Here is a 21,350-nt window from a genome sequence, read left to right on the forward strand (position 1 = left end):
CCTTGCCCCCCAAAAAAACCCAACCCCCACAACCCTGAGCAAAACCACCCGCCCTCAAAAAAAAAAACAAACCCAAACCAACCCCAAAACAACCAACAAATCAAATGACAAAATACCCCCATTTGAAATCTCACAACAAACAAACAAACTAACAAATCAGAAGTGCAGAGGAGTAAAAGGTACTACACCTTCTGTCCATCTCTGGTTTTAGGTGTTCAACTCCAAACACCTACATCTTTTGTCTGGCTGAGTAACCAACCACAAGGGCACTGGAAGTTGGAGGTAGAAAGCAGTCGTCTGCAAGCTGCACTCTAACCACAGGCACTCAACACAAGCAGTAATTCTCGATACTGAGTGGGACATCATACTACAGTCACAAAGTCTTTGTGTGAGGCAATTGTCTTATTTGCCATAAATAAGGACATTCGTCTATAACTAGGAATACTTCACCAATTCAGAACAATTAATGGGATGATAGCTCAACACATTTAATCTTTACTTGAAGTTCCAGACCTTACAAAAAAATAAAACAGTGAGGCAGAAATAGCAGAAAAATATATTGATTTGTCAGTAATTGATTTAAGAAAAAACAAAACAGAACCACCCCATGAATACTGCTTTCATTATGCCATCTCAGATTGATGTTTTGGGATATTATGTGCTTTTGCAACTAACTCGTCTGTAATAAAAGCCCCAGAGCAGCGAAACATGACTCGGAAAAGGATTTTAAAGCACCAAACAAAACTGAACTTCTCATGATGCCTTAGAAAGCTATTCATAGCTCATTGTCATTGATAGAGGCCTAGCAGAAGAAGGGTGAACAATCCCCCTTTTCGGTATTAACAGAGCTGTCCCATAATCTTTAGATGCCTGAAGGTTTTGCTGTGTCTGAGCTAGCTTGAATAGCTGGGCTGAGCTCTCTGCAAGTCTTTACACATCACTTATGTGCTTTGTATATTATTTTGAAGATAGTAACAGATAAACCAAAGATCCTTTCTATGTGTCTGTTGTATGGTTACAAATTAACCTAGTCTGAATTTTAGTGTTAATTATTAAACTGTTCACTACTGTGATGAAGAGGAATTGCTTGATGTCACTGGTGTGGAAACCCTGTTAGTGCCAGTCAAACAAAACACCAGAGCATGTGCTGAACTCTGAATATGCAACATGAGTTACAGACAGTGGGACTCTTCACAAGTTTAAACATTTACTCCTATCCTCTGCTGGATTGAGGAATATGTCCTGCAAAAGCTGAGTACTGTAAAAATGGACTTAAGGCTAAATTCTTGTACTACCAGTGAATTAGTAAAAATTAATCAAAAATTTCTATCTGAAAGATTACATTGTAATACATTTATTAATACAATACTGCCTTATTTTTTATTTTCTGTGAATTAAATGCTAGACACCTGAGCAATGCCAAACTTCACGTGACAAATCACTGCCTGAATTGTGTGCAATTCTTGAGGCAATAGTCTCAAGATTCAAAATAAAAAAAAGAAAAAAAAAAAGAACTAACAAAGATAACCGTTTATTATTTTATATTGCATCTTACATCTTTGTTACCTAGCTTACTGGTGGATATCTGTTTGATGAGGGATAATGATGATTTTGTACACTACAGAAGCTGGGGATCTTTGTCCTTTAGCAAGACCTACAGAAGATTTAGGTACTATCCAAAGCAAGGTTTGAATAGGATAAACGAATGGTAAGGGGTTGGCTTTCTGGATAGTCTTCACTTATAGTGGATGCTGAGAAATAATTCAGCCCTCAGGTGCTTAGAAGTAAGTGCTTATTTGGTATCAATAAAACCAGGTGTAATACCATTAGATGGGTCTGGGATTTTGGGTTTAAATAGAAAACATGTCTTTCTGCCTTACATGCTCTTGCTCATGATACTGGCCAAGTGTTGAGAAAAATGCAGCCCAGATTTATGTACCAGCTCTGTTGCAAACCCTAGACATCACACGGTTACAGTGGCTTTTGGTGGTCAGCAGAACACTGACGAGTATGCATGGCATTACTTTGGTTTCCCACAGTTACCACACAGATCTGTGACTGCTTCTGCTTGCTCCTGCCTCTGCTTACCTCATGTGTCAACCAGTGGAGCCAGCCCTAGCTTTATTTATGCACCTACAAGTGTTGTCCATTGCCAGTCTGCACCCACACTGAAGCAAAAATCAGTCAGGACTTTGGTAGCACCTCCCTGCTGTGAAATCTGCCTGGCTCCCTCCACATGGCTCCTCTCCTCCCTTCCTAGGGCTTTCATGAATATATATATAGAGTGGCTTAATTTGGTGCAGTAAAAGATGCTTGCGTAGGAGATTAATATGTTCCATATGTGCATATTTGTCATGTTTGTACAAATTTGATTTGCTTTAGCATAAATTCTCATGCAGAAGAGAAAATGTGAGTGATAGCTGGAGGGATTAAAAAAATCAAGATTGTAATCTGTAAAAGATGATGAAGTATGCACTCTCCTCCCCTGTTCCAGGTTCTGCTCTCTCAGCCTCTCCCCTGCTTGCTCTTCTTTGATAACCATCTGTTGCTACTCTATGTAGCTACTTTCTGTTCTTTGGGATGCCTTAGATTTATCCTCTCTTTCATTGTTGCACGGGAAGGAAAACCCTGCCCACAACTCAAGCCATCCATGTGAATCCTACCAAGTCAGATGATTGCTATCGTGGGAACAGGCACATGAGAAAAGGATGCCTGTGAAGGTAGCTCAAGCACAGGGCCGGTCTTGAAATGGCTCACATGCTGAAGGATGTGGTGGGTGAGTGCACATGCTGGAAATGAAGGTTGTATAGCTTAAAGAATGTGTTTTAATGTGCTGGTTTTTATTGGGGATTTTTCTATTAGAAAATCTTGTATTATTTCTATATCCAGATTACTGTGCACGATTGCTTGGTCAGAGGGTAACCAGTTTTGATTCAGAGCTCTGCCAGGGAGGATAGAGAGTAGCCTTCTGTGAGTAAAGATCAATGTTTCTTTGGATCACAATGAAGTATAAAGAGCACATACATGCACACGTATGAATACATATAAATATAAGTGTGCGTATAAGCGACAACTTGGCCTGCTTTTGTGAAAGTCCATACCAGGAAAGGACCCTTAGCATTGCCTGTCTTTGACAGACCCTTCAGTTACAGCTCAGACAGCTGAGGTGTGGCTCCCCATGAAACTTCATGTTTCAAAATATTACAGGGTGTGCTAAGGACAGGGTCCTTTGTGACAAATGCCATGTTTGCTTTCCAGATGAACCAAGAACACAGAAAAGCTGATCAGGGTGCTGCTCCATGAAGCAGGGCTGTCAGAATTCATTCTTTATGAAGAGAGCAAAGTGTGCAGTGAGGTTAATGAAGGTCTCTTAGAATAAAGGTTTTTTTTAAGAATAAAAATGGTTGACATGTAACTCGTGTCAACTCATGACTTGTTGACATGTAACTCATCTCCTGCCTATGTGACTTGGGAAAAGAAACTTGGCCTTGGTAGTATCTCTGTTCTCCTGCTGCCTCCCTACCTCTTTGTGTGGACCCAAGAAGGTTGCATGCAGTGTTGAGTGCTTTGTCCTCTTTGCTGTTTTTAAATCTTGGTGACTTCTGATGACTTGGGATCTTTTCAGTGCAGGAAGACTGCTCCAGTACATCACAACATCACTTATACTCAGGAAAATGATGTTAAGCAGGTCATAGTGCCTGCTGGAGTGCTCTGGCTTGTATCCTTGGGAAAAGAGGTGCCTGTTTGCTACCTGGCCCTTTTGGACTGTCAGCTACAATGTGCACATATGCCTAATGAAAGGTTGATAGCCAGGTCCAGTTACTGGTCTCCTTTTCCTTTGGTTGTCAGTTAATCAAATGGTGAGACTTGGGCAGGGCCAGTTAAGTTATGAGGTTGGTCCCATGATCCAGTTGTCAAAGGCATGGAGAACTCTAGGCAGGGACTTGTGGCAGGACAGCTGAAGGCCTGAAGGCATATCAGGGCATGTGTAGTGTGAATTCATGCAGGTGGACAGGAATGTGGATAGCTGCCTACAGGGTTGTAGTATGGGTTGCAGTTAGTGGGAGAAACCTAAATGAATGATATAAATGGCATCATGATGTTCAGTTCCAAGGCTGTGGGCTACTGATTTCAGTGGATTTTGTACTGCACAACAGCGAGGGTGCACTACAGAATATGAAGGTAATTACACAAAGGTAATTAATTTGCATGTGATCCCATTGGCTGGAGGAGCCTAATGCCCATTGGAAAGCACATCTCATTACACTTGTTTTAACAGGAACCACATCAATACACTAACTCTTATCTGCTAAATGTTTCTGTGGTTTTTGCTCAGGATTTGGCCTTTGGTTCACCGAAGTCCAATTAATTAGATAATACTAACAACAGAAAACTTCTATTTATGAATAATCATAATTTCAAAATACCTACACTTTAAGCAGAACTTGTGTTTTACATTTCTACAGTTTGAAAGGTTGAAAAGCCCCTATGTCACTCTTTTGAAAAGCGAAGTGAGATTGCCAGTAGGCAGTAAGAATGGTAGATGCATAATTTGCAGTTACATCCATTTTTCTATCAGATCTATTTTTCTCTCTGCTATTTAAGAAGTAAATGAGTGGAGAGATCAGAACTACAGAGGACTTGACACACCAGCCTAAGGTAAAGCTTTATCTGCCTGCTAGGCTGCCATGGCTCACAGTAAAGTGAAGCTTCTCTTCTTATGGAAACAATTTAAAAAATTTGGAAGTCTTTGTAAGCCAAGCTGTACAGGGATGCAGGCATTGCCAGGCAGAAATCTTAATTTCAACCATATGCAAGGCCTACAGTGTTAACATTCATAAGGAGTTTATGAATAGGAATCAAGAGGAAATTATCTACTTCTTATCAATAGTCACTGTTTCCTCCATCTGCTGAGAGGGTTGGGGGAGAATATTTGGTATCTTTATTATTAAAATGTCAAGTTATTTCTTTTGTAGACTTTTGGAGTGCGTGTGTTGTGTTACAGCCTAAAGAGTGCGTGTCCTTTGTGCACAGGGAAGACAAAGTCTATTATGCTTTTTAGTACCACTCTTATGTGGTGTGTGGAGCAGAAATAACCAGCATTCTCGACTTTCTGCATGTAGAAGAATTGCTGTGCTGTGCCTAATCCTGTTGAGGAGGATCAGGCAGTGAAGTACAAGGTCTGCAAAGGAGAGATTTGTAAGAACTCTAGGGCTGCACCTTGGACTCTCCCTGTCCCCTGCAGTGATTACCAAGGCAGGATGGTACCTAGGCCTAATTTGCCTTCAGTAGTAATTTTGGAAAGGTGCATCATGCATGGAGTAATTCATGACTTACACCAGTGGAAAGCAAAGAAACTTTTCTCCCATTATGCCTCCTTGTGATTACGCGTGCTTAGGATTTTCTCACCACTTCTTCCCAAGGCTGGTGAATTTAGGACACCAGTGAACCTGTTCATGATTTTTGTGAAATAAATGTAGCCACTGGTTTTCTATACCTTAAATTGCTTGAGGAGAGGCAATGGGCAGTGTTTTCCAGAAAGAACATATTCTGGCTCAGGAGATCTCTGAGCCACAAATGGTTAGACACTGGAAGGACGTTCTGGGTAAATGTCATTACAGGCTTCCCTTGTTCTTATACTCTTCCCTACGCACCTTTTTTTGCTGGTGTTGAAAGTAGACCTTTGGTCTCACCTATATGTTTCTTCTTGTGTGCTTATGTGGGCGGTGGTGAATTTTCTTCACGTAATATCAGACTAGTGGAGAAAGGAAAACGGTTTTCAGTGCCACATCCTGAGGAGGAGTACAGCTACTGAGTCTGAGTCTTCTGATGTCTGCATCCATCCCTTGAAGCAGTAACAAGCATCTGAGCTGCTGCAAGCTAAGTATAATCAACTCTTTGCAGACAATTCTCTTTTCTGCAGCTAAAATATGTTCATGCAGGTGGATAATCTAATGCAATTTGACTATATTTTCCAACTTAAAGGGAGCAGGTGTCTTAGATAAGAGACATCTGTCTCTGCTCCTGAGATTAAATATTCTGGTTCAGCCGATGATAGAAAATATATTTGGCAAGCTCTAAAAAATTAACATTTTTCTGTGTCAAGCTTGAACTTGAGGTTGGCCACCTGAAAAATGCGAAGCTCATTGGGACTTAATTTTCATTTACCTTATTCTTTTGCTGTTCAGACAGCTTCCTTCCCTTAAAAATATTTAAAAAATGTATATTGCTGAATATTCACTCACAAAATTAAGTAGTCTATTTTCATACTGCTTTTAGTTCTGACATATGTTTGTCTGGCAGACCTGAATGATATTTAAAACCTCTGTTTGTTTCTAAAATCACTGTAGAAAATCTGAAATACACAAAGTTCTACCAAAAAAACCCCAAACAAACATAAGGTAATGTTTGTATTTCAAAGCTTGAATTGAAGTTTCAGCTGACTTTATAAAGAAGTTGAAATGTGTAACTGTATTCAAGACTCTTTCCCTGTTTTCATGTTCAGAGCATGACATATCAGAGGAAACTCAACTAAATAGCAAATACACCTGTGCAAAAAAAAAAAAAAAATTGAATTCATTTTTCCATATAATGCATTACAGGTTTCTTCGAAATGTGTTTTTAACTACATTAAAACAGATGGATCTGATTTTCTGTTTAACACCAATGCTGACATCCCTTTGTTGACCAGAACAATGATCGGAAACCCACCAGTGTATTACACTTACTTTATATGAGCATAAATGACTATCTGAAGCCCAGAATGATAAATCAAGGTCAGTGCTTATCTTGCAAATAGAAAACTAAAGGAGCAGCTGGTCACCATGATTGAGCCTAAAATGAGATTCCTCAGTCTGTGTTTAAACAGTTCAAGTTGTAAGAGGTAGTGAGAATCCAGTATCTCCAATTTCTACAATAGATACACATGGATGTTTAGTGTTTTTGAAATGAAAATAATTTCTCTGAAGTACCTTTTAAAATCTAGGACTCTCTAGGGATATCTAACTTTATACTCTATTTTGGTATTTTAGTACTCCTTGCAAATAAAAGATAGCCCTAGATTCTATTTTTTTTTTTTGTTTTAAAAAAGAAAGAACCCCCACCCCCAGCCCTTGCTTTTCATAGTATGGGCTTCAAATGTTTCTCTATACTGTCATTTTTGAACGCATCAGGAACACAATAAAAACTTTAGGTTTTGAGAATGATCTTGTTTACATGTGGATATGGCACTTCTACATGCAGCATGTATTTGCATTTCTATGCATTCAAAGATCTGCACGGAAATGATGTCGAAAATAATAAAGACAAGGAACACAACCAATGTAAGAGTGAAGAGAATAAAATCTTTGGATATGATTGATTTTGCTGTATTCACATTTTATGAATATAAGTATCAGTTGCAGCTATTTGATCCATTTTTACTTCCTTCACTTCTTATTAAAGGGAGCTTTAAAAACATGAACAGTGTATCTATAAAATGCTTAAGACTTGATATCAGGACATGTTAAGTGACCATAGTATTCATGTGCACAAGAGTATGAAGGTGAAGATAGGACTACACTAATGTGTGTGGGAAACTGACGCACTAAATTCCCTTCCTTCCTCTGTCTCTCTCTCTGTGTAAATGAAAATGTACGAGAAGAAAAATATTGATTTTTACCATGTGTACAAATTATATTTTCACAAACTAAAAACACTTCATGAAAATTATTGAAGATGTGACAGACCTATTTACACTCCATTAATTTAACTCTGTTGGGGTGAATCACAGATCTTGAGTAATAAAACACAGAATTAACTAGATTGTTCAATAGTGTAACTACATCTTTATCAGCAGTGACAAGAAATCACGGTTCTGGTGTTTTCACAGGGTATTGGAAATACAGCTGTGAATCTTGGGGCCAAATCTAGCCATTTCTTATTGCTCACAGTGAGAAGGAGACTGTTTCTTGTTGCAGCGCTAGGAAGGGACAGGGAGATGTAGTTTTAGGCAATCAATGGGATTGTTTATAGTGAGGAAGAGCTCTAGAAGGGAGGAACAAGTGTTTTTTACTTGAATGTGTGGCATCCAGCTGTACATTCTAGACACCTGTAGTGCATGTGACAGACTTTTGAAGGGTGTATTATGGTGGGCGTTGCATCAGAGATGACCTGATTGATGGGCGAAATAATACAAGGATGTGTCAAGGAGGAGCAGAAAATATGTGCAGTAAAGGCCAAAACTATTTCCTGAACAAGGACAAGAGGCCTGAAGTGTTTGTGGAAATGTGTATCATGATTTCCTACTCGTATAGGCTGTATGAAATCTGTGAAACCTAAGAATTACTCCCCATGCATTCATCTTCATGACCTGGCCATTTCTTGAATTGTCTTCGTATTCTTCTCCATTCCTATGCATTCACTTTCCTAGGAGAAAGGGCATATGAGATTTGGGGGAACTTTAATCAGCTTTGAGTAGGTCTCCAAATGACTAATTGTGAACGGAGACTATAACCTGCATCCTGGAATGCATTCATTGCAGTCTGTGTATAGTCTTTGGGTGGCAGCTCTTGCTTTTCGGTTGTCGTTGGGATGAAAAACAGAAGAGGAAAGCACTTCTTATCTCCTGTAGTTTTGGAGGTTGCATATACCCTTGGCTTCCTTGTCCATCTCCCCAAGGTCCACAAAAACTATTGTTTAGTTTAGGGATGACCTTTTATCCTGGTCTTTATCCCATTCATTTCCTTTACCCAGGCTGTGAGGATAAGCTAGATACTTTCTTTGTGTTTCTGCAAGTTCCCCACTTTGAGTCATTGCCACAGGAGAAGACTGTGTTGTCTTTAGGCATGCTTTGCACTGATGGTGTGGCAAATGCTGTTCAAGTACAACTAAGGATTGGGGCCATATGCCAACTGTCAGACATGATTATTTTTCAGAACTATATTCACAGAAGTGAGTCCTTTGATCATATCCCAAAGGCAAGTGCAAGAGGTTTTCTCTGGTCATATTAATGTCATGCTGGTTTTCATTTATTTTCAACCAAGTTTTTCCCTTATATGATGAAAATCCTCATAAATAAATCATGAAGCATTAAATGACTCAGTATGTACTTGTTATTGAAAGTATTTGCCTGTTAATTTTAGAATGCTTTAAAACTTTAGATTTCTCTGTGATGGTATTATATTGAGTGTTCAGTGTCCAACAGCTGTGGCATTTCTGCTGGTTTCTTATTTCCACTGTGGAGATGCTTGAAACAACACTTTCCTGGGGAATTAATTTCCATAAAGAAGGTTGCTTACTCATGAATATGTTCTTCTAAGTCATGGTGTAACTCATCAGTAGATCGGGGGGGAGAACTTGTACTTTAGCTGCCTGAAGTGCTGTTGACACAAAAATAGATGGTGTCTAATTTTGGGTATTACACTCTAAGCCCCCCATGACTGAGAAGTTTCCGCTTCAGAAGTTTCTCTTGTGACAGATACAGAAAGAAAATACTTCTATAAAACATGCTGCTGTAATTAACACTTACATGTCCTGTGATTGCCCCAAAGTCGACATCACTAGCAATTTTGGATTAAAATTATGAAGCTATAAGTAAATTATACCCACTTTGTATGCTTTCTTCATGTCAAATCTGGAAATATGGGAGAACTCTCCGTCTACTATCATAAAGTCTTTACTCTTCTTGGAAGAGAAAAAAGAAATACGTAGTCTGAAAGTAGTCATGAGTAAATAACATACCTATGTGGCTGCTGAGCAAAATAAGCTCTTGGTGTCTGTATTTTGAAATGGCTGCTAGCAAGTTGGTTGGAACAAGTTCAAAATCTATATGCAGATGAAGTACTGTGTTGTGACTGTGTACCTAACTTTGTTGGATAAATAGAGCTGGATGAGATGTTTTCCGTGTAATTCAGAAGAAGACTTCCAGAAGCTGATGAAACTTTGGGGTTGAGTGATGGGTGTCACAGCAATGTAGGCTGGATTGTAGGTGTTGACCTTTCTTTTGTGCTGGGTAAGAAAGGATTAGAACAATTGCATCACCAGAAATGGTGCTTCCACATGAATATGGCCCATCAAATACAAAAGGAGACAGAAACTCTAGCCTTGCAAATATCTATACGTACCTGCACATGCAGAAGTGCTACCAAATCAATGGCATAGAATGTAGAAGGTGTATGCTCATGAATTTCTGTGAAATAAACCAACCACGATGGGTAGCATGATCCTCTAATCTTACAGACTAGAAATCAGTAATACAATGTGTTACTCTTAGGGCTTTGTATTTCTAATTATTTTTTTCCTTTTATTTCATCCATTTTCATTTGAATTTGATTTTTTTTTTTCCCCAAGGATTTTAACCAGTGTTTTATATTGTTAGGTGAATTCATCTTATTTCTTTCTTCTCCAATCTCATTTTCTTCCTCTAAAACTTTCCCAAGACTTTTTCTCCTAATTTTATTCTTTTTGCTACCATTTCTTTCTTCAAGATTTATTTTTGCTCTTTTTTCCCCTGGTGTTCCTGTTTCACATCTGTGTATTTGTCCTGGTTTTCTTCTCCTATTTAACTCTTCCCAGTCTACTTATTTTACTCCCACTTTCTCAATCTTATGCCATTCTATTGTCTATGACTTTTGTCTCAGGTTTCATTACAGGTGTATGGGAAATTGCAGAAAAGCAGCATACAGTAATCACTGAACACAAACACATTTTTTATGAGAGTCCATATAATTCAAGAGTACAAGTAATAGATTTCTTATATTACAGTGATGAGGTAAGAAAAACGGATAGATCTGGTTTGGAATTTTTATTCTTCTTAACAAAATAAGTTTTTCAAAATTAATAGCTGTTAGTCCATAAAAGTGTAGTAATTGTGTACTAAAGCATCCAATAAATAGGATTAACTCAAGCCAATTGCATCAACATAAAGGAGAGTGAAACATTTTTTCAAGCTTAAGGAAGAATTGGTGATGAAAGCCCTTTAATGAGGTTTGAAATATACATTCTTCGGATTTGCTTTACTCTTGCGCATTTTTTTGCAAGGCTGGTTAGATGTGAACTACATCATTAGTCTTTAAGAAGTGGTCAGTTATTGGGAACTGCAAATTAACTCTACCTGTCAGTGCCTCCAAAGGGAAAGCTTTGCTCATCTGCAATATGGGAAACGAGGGGAACCAAGTATCATGGAGAGCTCTAAATCAGCTGTGACAACAAGCAAATCTGCTTTCAAAGAAGATCAAACCAATAGCCCTCCCTGCTAGAGTGAGGAATTTAAAAGGAAAAATGGGAAAGTTCAGAAGCAGCACTGCAGGATAACACTTTAATATTAACAGGTCAAAGGAGACAAAATGGTAGGAAACAGAGGAACTAGAGAAACTAGGAGAACAACCTACCTCATAAACTTAAGCTGAACCACAGGCTGTATTCCTAAACTTATTTTGTCTGACCTTTCACTAGCCAGTCTCCCAAACACCCTTGAAGTGTCCATTGCCCTTGTCTTCCCTACACTGTTGCAGAGTGGCCCATGCAGTACAGCAGCTCTGTCTCATGCTTAGTATCATCTGGAGGCAGAGACAGAAAATACTAGGAAAATCATAGGATCTTCTCTCATTTTGGCAACCTAAAATATTCTAACAACAGAATGGATCTGCATGGGGTAGGAAGTATCAGGGGGTTATTTTCTAGAGTTTTGGTTAAAGCAACTAGACTAACACAAATAATTATAGGTGTCTATTTCAGTTTAGGAAGAATTTCCTGAGGGTCCATTGATCATATATGTTAAATCTCCATCAGCCACAATGAAACCTTAGACACTTGGCTCGTGCACAGACCTACATGTAGCCACATAAAGTTAGCTCAATATCCTCCTCATTCTGAAAGATTTTTGCAAACACTTATGTCACTTACTTTGGCCATTGCTGGTATAGGAAGAATGGTTTCCTTGTTTTGTTACCTGTTAGTGATTTCCTCTAGGCTTTAAAGCAAGGTGAACAACTGGGGAAGTTTTTCTTGGGTGTGACTTCACACCGGAAGAACAAGTTGATGCAATATTTCATGTCCACTTTGCAATTGTGGCAGGCAAAATCAAATAAAGCCAATTTTTCAGCTGTAGCATACTGACTTCATTAGGTTGACTGAGCAATGCCTCTTCGCACTTTCTGAGCAACTGGTACAGGAGAATAGCAAGATTTTCAGCAAGTCTCATCATTATTTTGATTCCAAAATTTTTAAGGATTGGGACCTGGATGATGTACAGCCCATAGCCTGGAACAAATTTTCTCTTAGGGATCCTGAGTTTCCTTGCTGGAAGGGTGCTGGAGTAATAGAAGTTTGTTTATTTGTTTCCCCATTGAAACAAAGGTACTTTTCCCTGACTATGTCTAAAGAGATGCTGTTACTTTGAAAATATTTTAGTGAAATATTTGGCAAATATTCATGTTCTGTCCTTTGAAATTATGCTGAGGAATATAAAGAAGAGTTTTCTTATAAGATTGAAAACAGGATGTGGCTTTTGTAGGACTGTGGAAAACGTCACAGGATGAGTTTAAAAAATAACGACAAAATATGGTGTGCTAGAAAATCAACAAATTTGCACTCTCATTCATTTCATTTCTGGATCTCGCTGGGATGGAGTTAATTTTCTTCAAAGCAGCCTGTATGGTGTTGTGTTTTATATTTGTGATGAAAGCAGTGTTGATAACACATCAGTGTTTTAGCTATTGCTGAACAGTGCTTGCACAGTGTCGAGACCATCTATGTTTCTCACTTTGCACCTCAGCGAGTAGGCTGGAACTGGGAAAAAGTTTGGGAGGAGACACAGCTGGGACAGTGAACCTTATATGAGCAAAGAGATACTCGATACCGTAGAAAGTCATGTTCAGCAATAAAATGAAGGGTAGTTTTTCTAAAGTAGTGCTCAGAGACTAGATGGGCATTGGTCTGGTGGTGAGAAGTGGTGAGTGATTGCCTTTGAGTTGCTTAATTTATCTTTATTTCTTCTCTCTCCCCCCCCCCCCCCCCCCGGCTTAGTAAACTTGTGACCTGTGAGGTTTTTCTTGCTTTTGTCATTCTGATTTTGTCCTCCATCTTTCTGGAGGGAGACTGAGGGACTGACTAGGTGAGGACTTAGGTAACAGGTAGGGTCAACCCGCCACAATTTTTCATCAGGTCATGATTGCTGATCAGTATTGAATGGGGTGTCAGCACTATTATCTTATTTTTTTTTAAAGTGCTTTTTTTTAGCTTGGGAATGCTGCAGCAGATCCACTTCCTCAACCACAAGTAAAGCTGAAGAGAGAAACTAGAAGCCTCAAATGCTGAAAAAACAAGATCCATCAGCCGTAAGATTTTCATTTGCTTATGAGAGGTGTCCAGCAGAGCCTCATTGTAGAATGGACCAGGAAATGTTCCACAGCATAAGCCTTGCAGCATGATGGCTGGAGAAATGCTGAAGTTGTATGCAGCAAACTGCGGGCTAATATAGAGTGTAGTATCTTTTGTGAAAAAAAACCAACCCCAAACCATCCCCAACCTCAAAAAAACCCCCAAAACCATAATTCTACCTTTCCCTTTACAATTTTGATCACGAGAATTTGCAGAGATCGCTGTTATTATGGTAATGGTACTAGCCACCAATTTGAGTTGTTTCTGGAAGCTGGTTTGGCACCTCAGTAGGATTGAAAAGAGAAGGTATCTGAAGAGATGGTCTCTGCTGACAGTTTATGGAGTGAGGCTAGGCTTGGATTCAACTGACAAACATAAGTATCTGGAAAAAACATAAAAAAAGACAAAAGAGATTAATATACTCAATAGTAGTCCTTTTTCTGGAAAGATATCTGAACAGTTTCTCCATACGTGAAGGAATGTTTTTATATAGGAATGTTGGGAAGTTGCTTCTTTATAGCAGCTTGTCATGAATTTCTGAAGTCTTGGGTATTTTTTAGCTCATCATTTTACAGCACCATTTCTACAGGGATCCTATGCCTGCTAACTTGCTGTAGGAATGGAGGGGCTAGATATCATCTTAGGAACCTTGAATTTTCTATGAGGCAAATTTGCACCACTTTTTTGTCCTGTGATACAATGTCTGTTGAATAGACGTGAAAAATGAGGATAGAAAGCTGAATGTCATAGCCAAGGTCAAACAGAAAAGAATGGCAGAGTTGGGATTTAAACCCACTTTTCTCCCAGGTGTCTTAACCATAGATCTAATCTGCCATTCTTTGTCTTTAAGGTAATTTCTTTTGTAAGTCAAATTCTTGGTATATTACTCCTAAGATGTAGCAGGGTAATAAAAATAATTAAGCAGATGTTCGAATCACTAAATGAATGTCATTTTTTGTTTGAAGGCTATCCCAACATGAACTCAGATTTTAGTCTCTTGTGAAAATGTCTGATATGATGTTGGGTTTTAACATATTACCAGAGAGAAGAATACTTAGCTACCTTCAATGAATTCAGCTATTTGATTAATTGAAGGGCTCAGCAGTCAGCGGACATCTCATTAGCCAATTCATGTAGGCATGCTGTGACTATTTTGGATCACATATCCACAATTCAAATTGATGGTAAAAGTCCAATTAAAAAATAAATGTATTTTCATACATTGTAACAGTGGTGTTGCCATGTGGTTTGAGTTTTTCCTTTTATTTAATTCCCAATTACTCATTTTAATGATGTGCTCCTGAATGTGAGAAACTAATGTTCTGATTTTGAGCTCTGCTTAGAAAAGTTGTCAGGCAACCTTCCCCATACTGTTCTGCTCAGCTGCTGCAAAGTTGTGTACTTTGACTACATGTGCAGAGGTTATTGTGCCAGATGGTGTGGTTGTTTCTGGGATGTGAAGAACTGCAGAGAGACCCCTGAAATATATCCCTTATATCATAAAACATCACTTTAACTGGCTTTTCAGAGATGAAACTTATAGGTAAATTAAGGTGCAGAGAGCCAAATTATATTTAACACTGAATGTCAAAAAGGTCAACTGATACATTTCCAAAAGCATTCAATTTATCTCCAGTATTAGAGTACTTTTTAGCAAAAGGTTCTTTACTGACATCAGTTTCTTGCTTTAGTCTATTGTTTAAACAGTGTGTTAATTTATCCACCAAAATAATAGTTTAAACCTCTAAATTATATTGATTATACATAGAGATTATAAAATATATTTGCTAGTACTTCAAACTAGATAGAATTATACAGTTCTACCAAAGTACCACAAATACAGGTTTAGTCTGAATTACATCAGGACCAAAACAAAGAATTAGGGACTTGTGGTTTCCTATCTACAGACACACTCTTGGACAGTCCTCCAAGAAAGCAAATTAAAAATCAGATTTCTTAATGGCTTAGCTCCTTAAACAGCCCTTGAGTTATATGAAGTTATATGTTTGCTGGAACAAAGGAGTGGGCAGGCGAGAGGAGTCTTTCCTATGTAATCATCAGTTCTGTTGACTGAAATCTATTATGAATCTGAGACACCCCCCTCTACCTCCCCAATGAGATCATGCAGAGGAGGATACAGCATACTTCCATGGCCAGTGAACTCTGCTAGCTGGTGTAGTTTGGGGAAATTTAGAATTCTGCAAGTCCCTTTCTGTTTAATCCAAGGGTAGCATCTGAGCTTGCTCACCTGCAGGTCAGTTCTTGGTTATCCTGAAAGGGCTTTGTGGGCCATGCATGAGATCCCTTTTCTCCATGAGTGCCTGTGTTCCACCAGTTAGCAGCTGAGCTTCAGAATACCAGTGAATTCAGCTATGTGTAGGAACCTTCTTGCCCCACTGACCATGAACAATGGTTGTGAATATGCATATACTACTTTTTTTTTTTATATAATACATATGTATAATTCCCTTTTCTCAAAGGCTGTTGGAGCAGTACTTAGCCATGCCTGCTCACTGGGCTTCGAGAATATCCGCAACAGTTGAATGCCAGGGAGGTGGGCAATGAATCTGAGTGGGCTAAATCACAGCCCTATGTGGCATACACATTTGTTAGATTTCAGTGAATAGCAGTAAACTGTAGTTCCCAGAAACTGCTGTAGATCTTTATTTAATCCAACCACTCAGTATGTGAACTTGAGCGTTTACTTCAGCCTGTGTATTACATGAGGACAAAAAAGGAAGAGAAAAGATTTGCCAGCGTCTGTAGACTTATGAGTGCAAGCATTTTCCAATCTGTTCTGGAAATTAAAGCTTTTTTTTTTTTTTTCCCCTTTGACAGTTTGTAAGTGTGTAATTCAAGATCCTCACTTGTAGATGTTGGCAACATGGCTGCTACTTCAGTATTTTTGATGTTTCATGGTCAGTTTCTTTCATCTTCAGCATACTTCAATTACTGTCAAAAATGGCACAGAAGTGCTTTGAATAGTAAAGTTTCATTTGTGAATTCCCACACAATGAGGAGATGAACATGGGTACTGTGACCAGAGTTTGATAAGAAGCAGTAGGCTGATCCACTCACATTGAGGCAGACTTTTGAAGTTCATCATTCAGTGTCTAAAACAAGCATTTTACTAACTTGCTATATAGATTAAACTAAAAGGTTATTTTGATTAACTTTGTCATTTATCATTTTGTCAGGTGAACTATGAAAATATCATTTAAATTCTACAGATGTTTATTAACATCTCAAAACTTACCAGAGGGTGACTTTGTTTTTCTATGCCACAAAATAATATCTTGTTGCTTTGAGGTACATTGACTAGTCAGTCTTTTGTGTCTACCCAGTACTTATTTAAGTATCATTTATTCATTGTGATTAGTAATCAGATCTGGGTAAGAGAGATAAAACAAATGTAAAAATATTCCTCTGTCTCTGAATTATTTCTTGCTTTTAAGGCAGAGGAAAAGTAAAACAGGTCATCAAGAAATTAAATACATGAAGATGAGAGGTGAGATAATGAGCTCATTTGCATTGCATCAGGATTTGTTTTGAACTTCAAAACACAGATCATGAACCAGTCAACATTTAAATACTGCCAGCTATATGAAAGACTAAATCAAAATGGGCTTTTTTTTTCAAGCTATAACAATTATTTTCTCATTGGGTGTTTTCAGTCTTTCATTTTGTGGTCTTTGAATGTGAAGTTCTGTTGTTTATTCTTTGTTTCTTAAAAACAAACAAACCAACCAACCAACCCTCAACATCCCCCCAACAACAAGACAGAACTCCACCCCCCCCAAAAACCCCAAATAAAAAACCCACAAAAAACCTGCAAACAAACAAAAAACCCTCCCAAACCAAACAATCAGAAATCACCCCATAAGTCTACTGTAAATAGCTGTTATTAGAGAGTAGAAGAATAGAAGAGATACTGGGAAGGAAAAAGAATTGCAGATGTTGGGTTGTTCAAGAAGCAGCTGCATAAAAGTGTTTTTCTGACGTTGCAGTTCAGGGCTTGACTTTGGGCAAATGAGGCTTGTGCTATGTCACAGAAAAACAGATCTGAGGTAATTGGCACCAATAAAGTTTTCCTGTTCATTAGAAGATATTCTATAGGCTTTCCACAGTAATGTTTATATCTAGTAATTTTACAGATATAGTATTCAGACCTCTGTGAAGCTGAAGGAAAAGAACCTTATTTTTTTATAGATTGTGTCTTTACAGTCTGCCACAGAATGGTGGGAAATACACAGGACAACTGTACTTGCCTTAATCCTAGAACGGACCAAAGAACAATCTGAGCCTGGGGTGAAGATGGTGGAGTGTATGTTAGCATGTATGTTAGGATGTTGCCAGTAAGATTTCCATCTTTGCCCTTCTAATTCCTTCCCCGTTTAATTTCTCTGTAGAGGATAAGATACCTCACAATGTTTCACTGACCAGATTATTCCTCATATCCTTCTGGTAAGTCTGGAGATGGGTTGTACGGCTCTTAATTCCCCTTTCCCAATTACTTGGATGAAGCCTTCTTGCTCTTTTCACAACAGAGAAATTCGTATTCTGAGCAGAGCCAGACAAGGACCTATGGCTGTGTTAGGACTTTCCTTTTCTCTGTTTCCCTGAACAGTCGGCCGAGGCTGTGACAATTTTAGCCTGCTGTGATAAATGATAGCTCAGCCAGCTCATGACTATAGTGAGGCGGGAGCTTAAAGATATAACAGCATAACCTTTCAGGGATGCACAAATTTGCTCAAATAAATAAAATCAGGAAAGGGCACCATATTTTTCCTTGATTTTTTTTTCAATTTCTGAAACTAACCCCTGCCCTCCCTACCACATTACTGTAAATCCATTTGATTTTCCATTATTTAAGTCATTGGTTCAAATTTGGTCCAAGATGTCACTTGGCCCGGTCTTCTGTATATTAGACACGCTTGAGTATGGATACTGTCAGATACTCAGCAACTGTGAGTGGACCCTCAAAATTATATCTTTGCCTTGCCAGTATAAAAACGGAGACATAGACAAAAACCATAGAATGATATGAGTAAAAAGCAGCTCAGGTGACTTTTTGTAGAAAGCCTGATGGAGTCTCCAGTCAGCCCCATAGATAAAGCTGCTATTCCTTCTTGCAATCTATTTTCTACTGAATATAATCAACCAAACAAACACAAAATAATCTTGTTTGGTGCAGACTGCTGTGTTGGCACCTGAACAGCACCTAATGTGCCAGCTGCTGCTTTGTTTTGTTTGTTTTGTTTATTTTGTTTGTTTGTTTCTTGCTGTATTAATGGATTTTACATCACTTTTATTATCCAGTGAAAATATAATAAAGACCATTCAGGATATGCAGATGCCAAGGTGGTTTTGTGGAGAAATTTGGATGCATAGCATCTATTTTTGGAACAGGTGATCTTTGTACATTTTTACTTGATTACACCTCTACAAAATGTGTGGCCTGTTTACTGCTTTGAGTGGACACTAGGGATCGACTATGGGTTTTCTAAGGTGCCTGTGTGCTATACACCACCTCGGTTCACAGAGGGCACTCTGCTGAATTGCTGCCATCACCCTAAAGAATCATTCTATGCCTCTCTTTATCCTGTGTTCTGTTTCCCAAGAAAGACTGATTTCAAACATGCTAAAATTTTTAGTGGTAAGATGAAAGGAGGAGGGAGTTTTGAGTTTTTAATTGCATCAGCATTTCAGATAATTTCTTTTTTTGTTTGCTTTCATCTTCTCAATGGGCTATCTTGGGTATATTAGTATCTTGCATTCCTGGACAGTGAAAATAGTGTAGGAAAATCAAATATTATATTATTTTGATCCATAAGAGACTCATCAGAAAAATACTCATAAACGTGAAAGCCAAGATATTTACAGTTCTGTTAAATTTAGTTGGACAGACTTAGTTAACTGATCATTTACTTTCCCAGGTAAAATTAGTGCTAATTTCTGAAGCAGTAAGGGGTGAATTTTAGGACTTTTAAGAATTTTTGAATAGTTGCGGAGGGAAATAGCAGAGAAAATCTCAGACACCTAAGCACTAGCTATGGCCTTTGGTGCACAAAATGACTCTTACTTATCAGATAGTTCTCATAACTTTCACATATATAATAAGCATAGATCTTCACATACAGTTCAGCATTTACAATGTCTGTATGGGTTTGAAAAAATCATAGCATAGTAATTTAGATGGGGAAATTTGATTTATTTTGATTTTGTGTATTTCCCAGAGACCTTCCCTCAACTAATAATCAATTTCATATTTCTGATAAAAGTTTCATGCAATATTTATGAGCTTTAGATAGTTTTAGACTGGAAGTGTTTATAAAACACTTTGGAAAAATCCTTGTTTAAAAATGTTGGGATAACAGCTGTCCATAAAAACAGTGACAGTATTAAAACAATGGCATAACATTAAGACTATTTTATGTCTGCTAGTGTAAGTCATAGAACTACAGCTACACCAACCACCTATTTGGGTTTTTTTTTGTGAAATACATTTCAGGAATAAAATAGACAGGTGATTTATGGCATGTGATAACACATGAGCAGTAATACAAATAAATATGTATAGAGCACAAAAATATAGACAATGGTGTGTCAACAGAGGCAAACAAATAGGCATTTGAGTGCATATGCATACATGGCTTTTTGATATATCAGGATATGGAGCTTTTATAATCATTATTACCAGTGTTTACCACTTGCTTGCTTTCCAGCCTGCATGGCTTATTGCATATTATAATTTGAAAAGATTATCTTACTAGGGTAATGAACAATAAAAAATTTGTAATTCATCCTAATAAGCTTGAATGGTAACCCACATGCCTTGGACATTTCTAGCCAGGCATAATTTATCCACATCTTTGGCTGTGAAACAGTGTGGATCTTCTTAACCGAGTCCCTGACAGATGGTTTAAGCTTTTTCAGGACTACGTTTCCAATCATTTTGCCCGTATTGCAAAATTGGCCTTGAAAAAGGGTAAAGAGTTGTTATGCTGCATTACGTCTTTTCTGAATTGCTTGCTGTGAAGGACATGAAAAAAGGATATCATAAGTGGAATGTTTAAAAAAAAAAAAAGCCAACAAAAAACCCCCAAACCCCAAACATCGTTTAAAAGTTACAGATATGATAATGATCTTAAATTATATCCCTCACCTCAATTTGAATGTGAATCTGGTCACATTATGAGTGCTAATGAAAACACAACTTGTTACCTTGTTTCATAAATGACTTGGGTGGCATTCATGGTATAAGAAGTATTAAAAGAGCTGTAATTAGAAAGACTTCCTATAGTCTTAAACCTTGCTGATGGATAACACAAATGACTGTCATTAGATGAACAGGGATTTCTGTTGCTTTTTTCAAGATTTTTTTTTACTCTGAATGGGAAGGCTCAAATATCTGCCTTCATTTCTGCATGAAACATGGATTGATCGCATGTACTGTTCTAAATTTTCATTTTCTTTTGCAGCTTCAGCTGACTGGATTCTTCATATAAAATGCTGTTCTTTTCTTCTTGCCACCTTTTAGTTTATGATAAAAATCAATGAAAGCTGAAGTCTTCCACAGTCATCTATAAAATGCAATTACTGTATACAACACACAGTAAAACTCCTGTGGTGTATACGTTGAGACATAATTTATGCCACTTACCTCCAGAGAGGTATCGATCCTACTCTGTGAATATCTTACAAAAGCGCTGTTGAATGCAAGCTCAAGGAAATAGGTGGTTATTGGGTCTGATCTATAATTTGATTAATAATGACCTATTTCTTGAACTCTGCTCCTTACTGCACTGTTTTCTGTGACTGAACCTTTTATCTTTGAATATTGCCCTTGCCGATCTCCTTCAGTGGCCCACCTTGCCTTGCTGTGCGTCAGGCTCACGGTGGTCTGTCTGATCCACACCAAAGGAGCTGAAGGAGAAATGGCTGAAATGACTGGGCAGATTTAGTTATTATTTTTTAAGTGGCTGGCAATC

General features: G+C 38.1%; 1 protein-coding gene across 5 annotated transcripts in view; it reads left to right on the forward strand.

Annotated features, from left to right (window-relative positions):
• Positions 1-21,350, forward strand: part of NXPH1 (neurexophilin 1) — a 141,553-nt gene that overhangs the window by 21,055 nt on the left and 99,148 nt on the right. Inside the window, exon 1 of one of the 5 annotated variants that reach the window (XM_030505410.1) lies at positions 2,702-2,776. The exons of the other annotated variants lie outside the window; for them this stretch is intronic. Coding sequence (XP_030361270.1) covers positions 2,768-2,776 — 9 coding nt within the window. The 5' untranslated portion in view covers positions 2,702-2,767. Of the gene's footprint in view, positions 1-2,701; positions 2,777-21,350 lie in introns of those variants that run through there. 5 annotated transcript variants of the gene reach the window in all.

Source organism: Strigops habroptila, chromosome 1, assembly GCF_004027225.2.
Source record: "Strigops habroptila isolate Jane chromosome 1, bStrHab1.2.pri, whole genome shotgun sequence".
Taxonomy (NCBI): Eukaryota; Metazoa; Chordata; class Aves; order Psittaciformes; family Psittacidae; genus Strigops; species Strigops habroptila.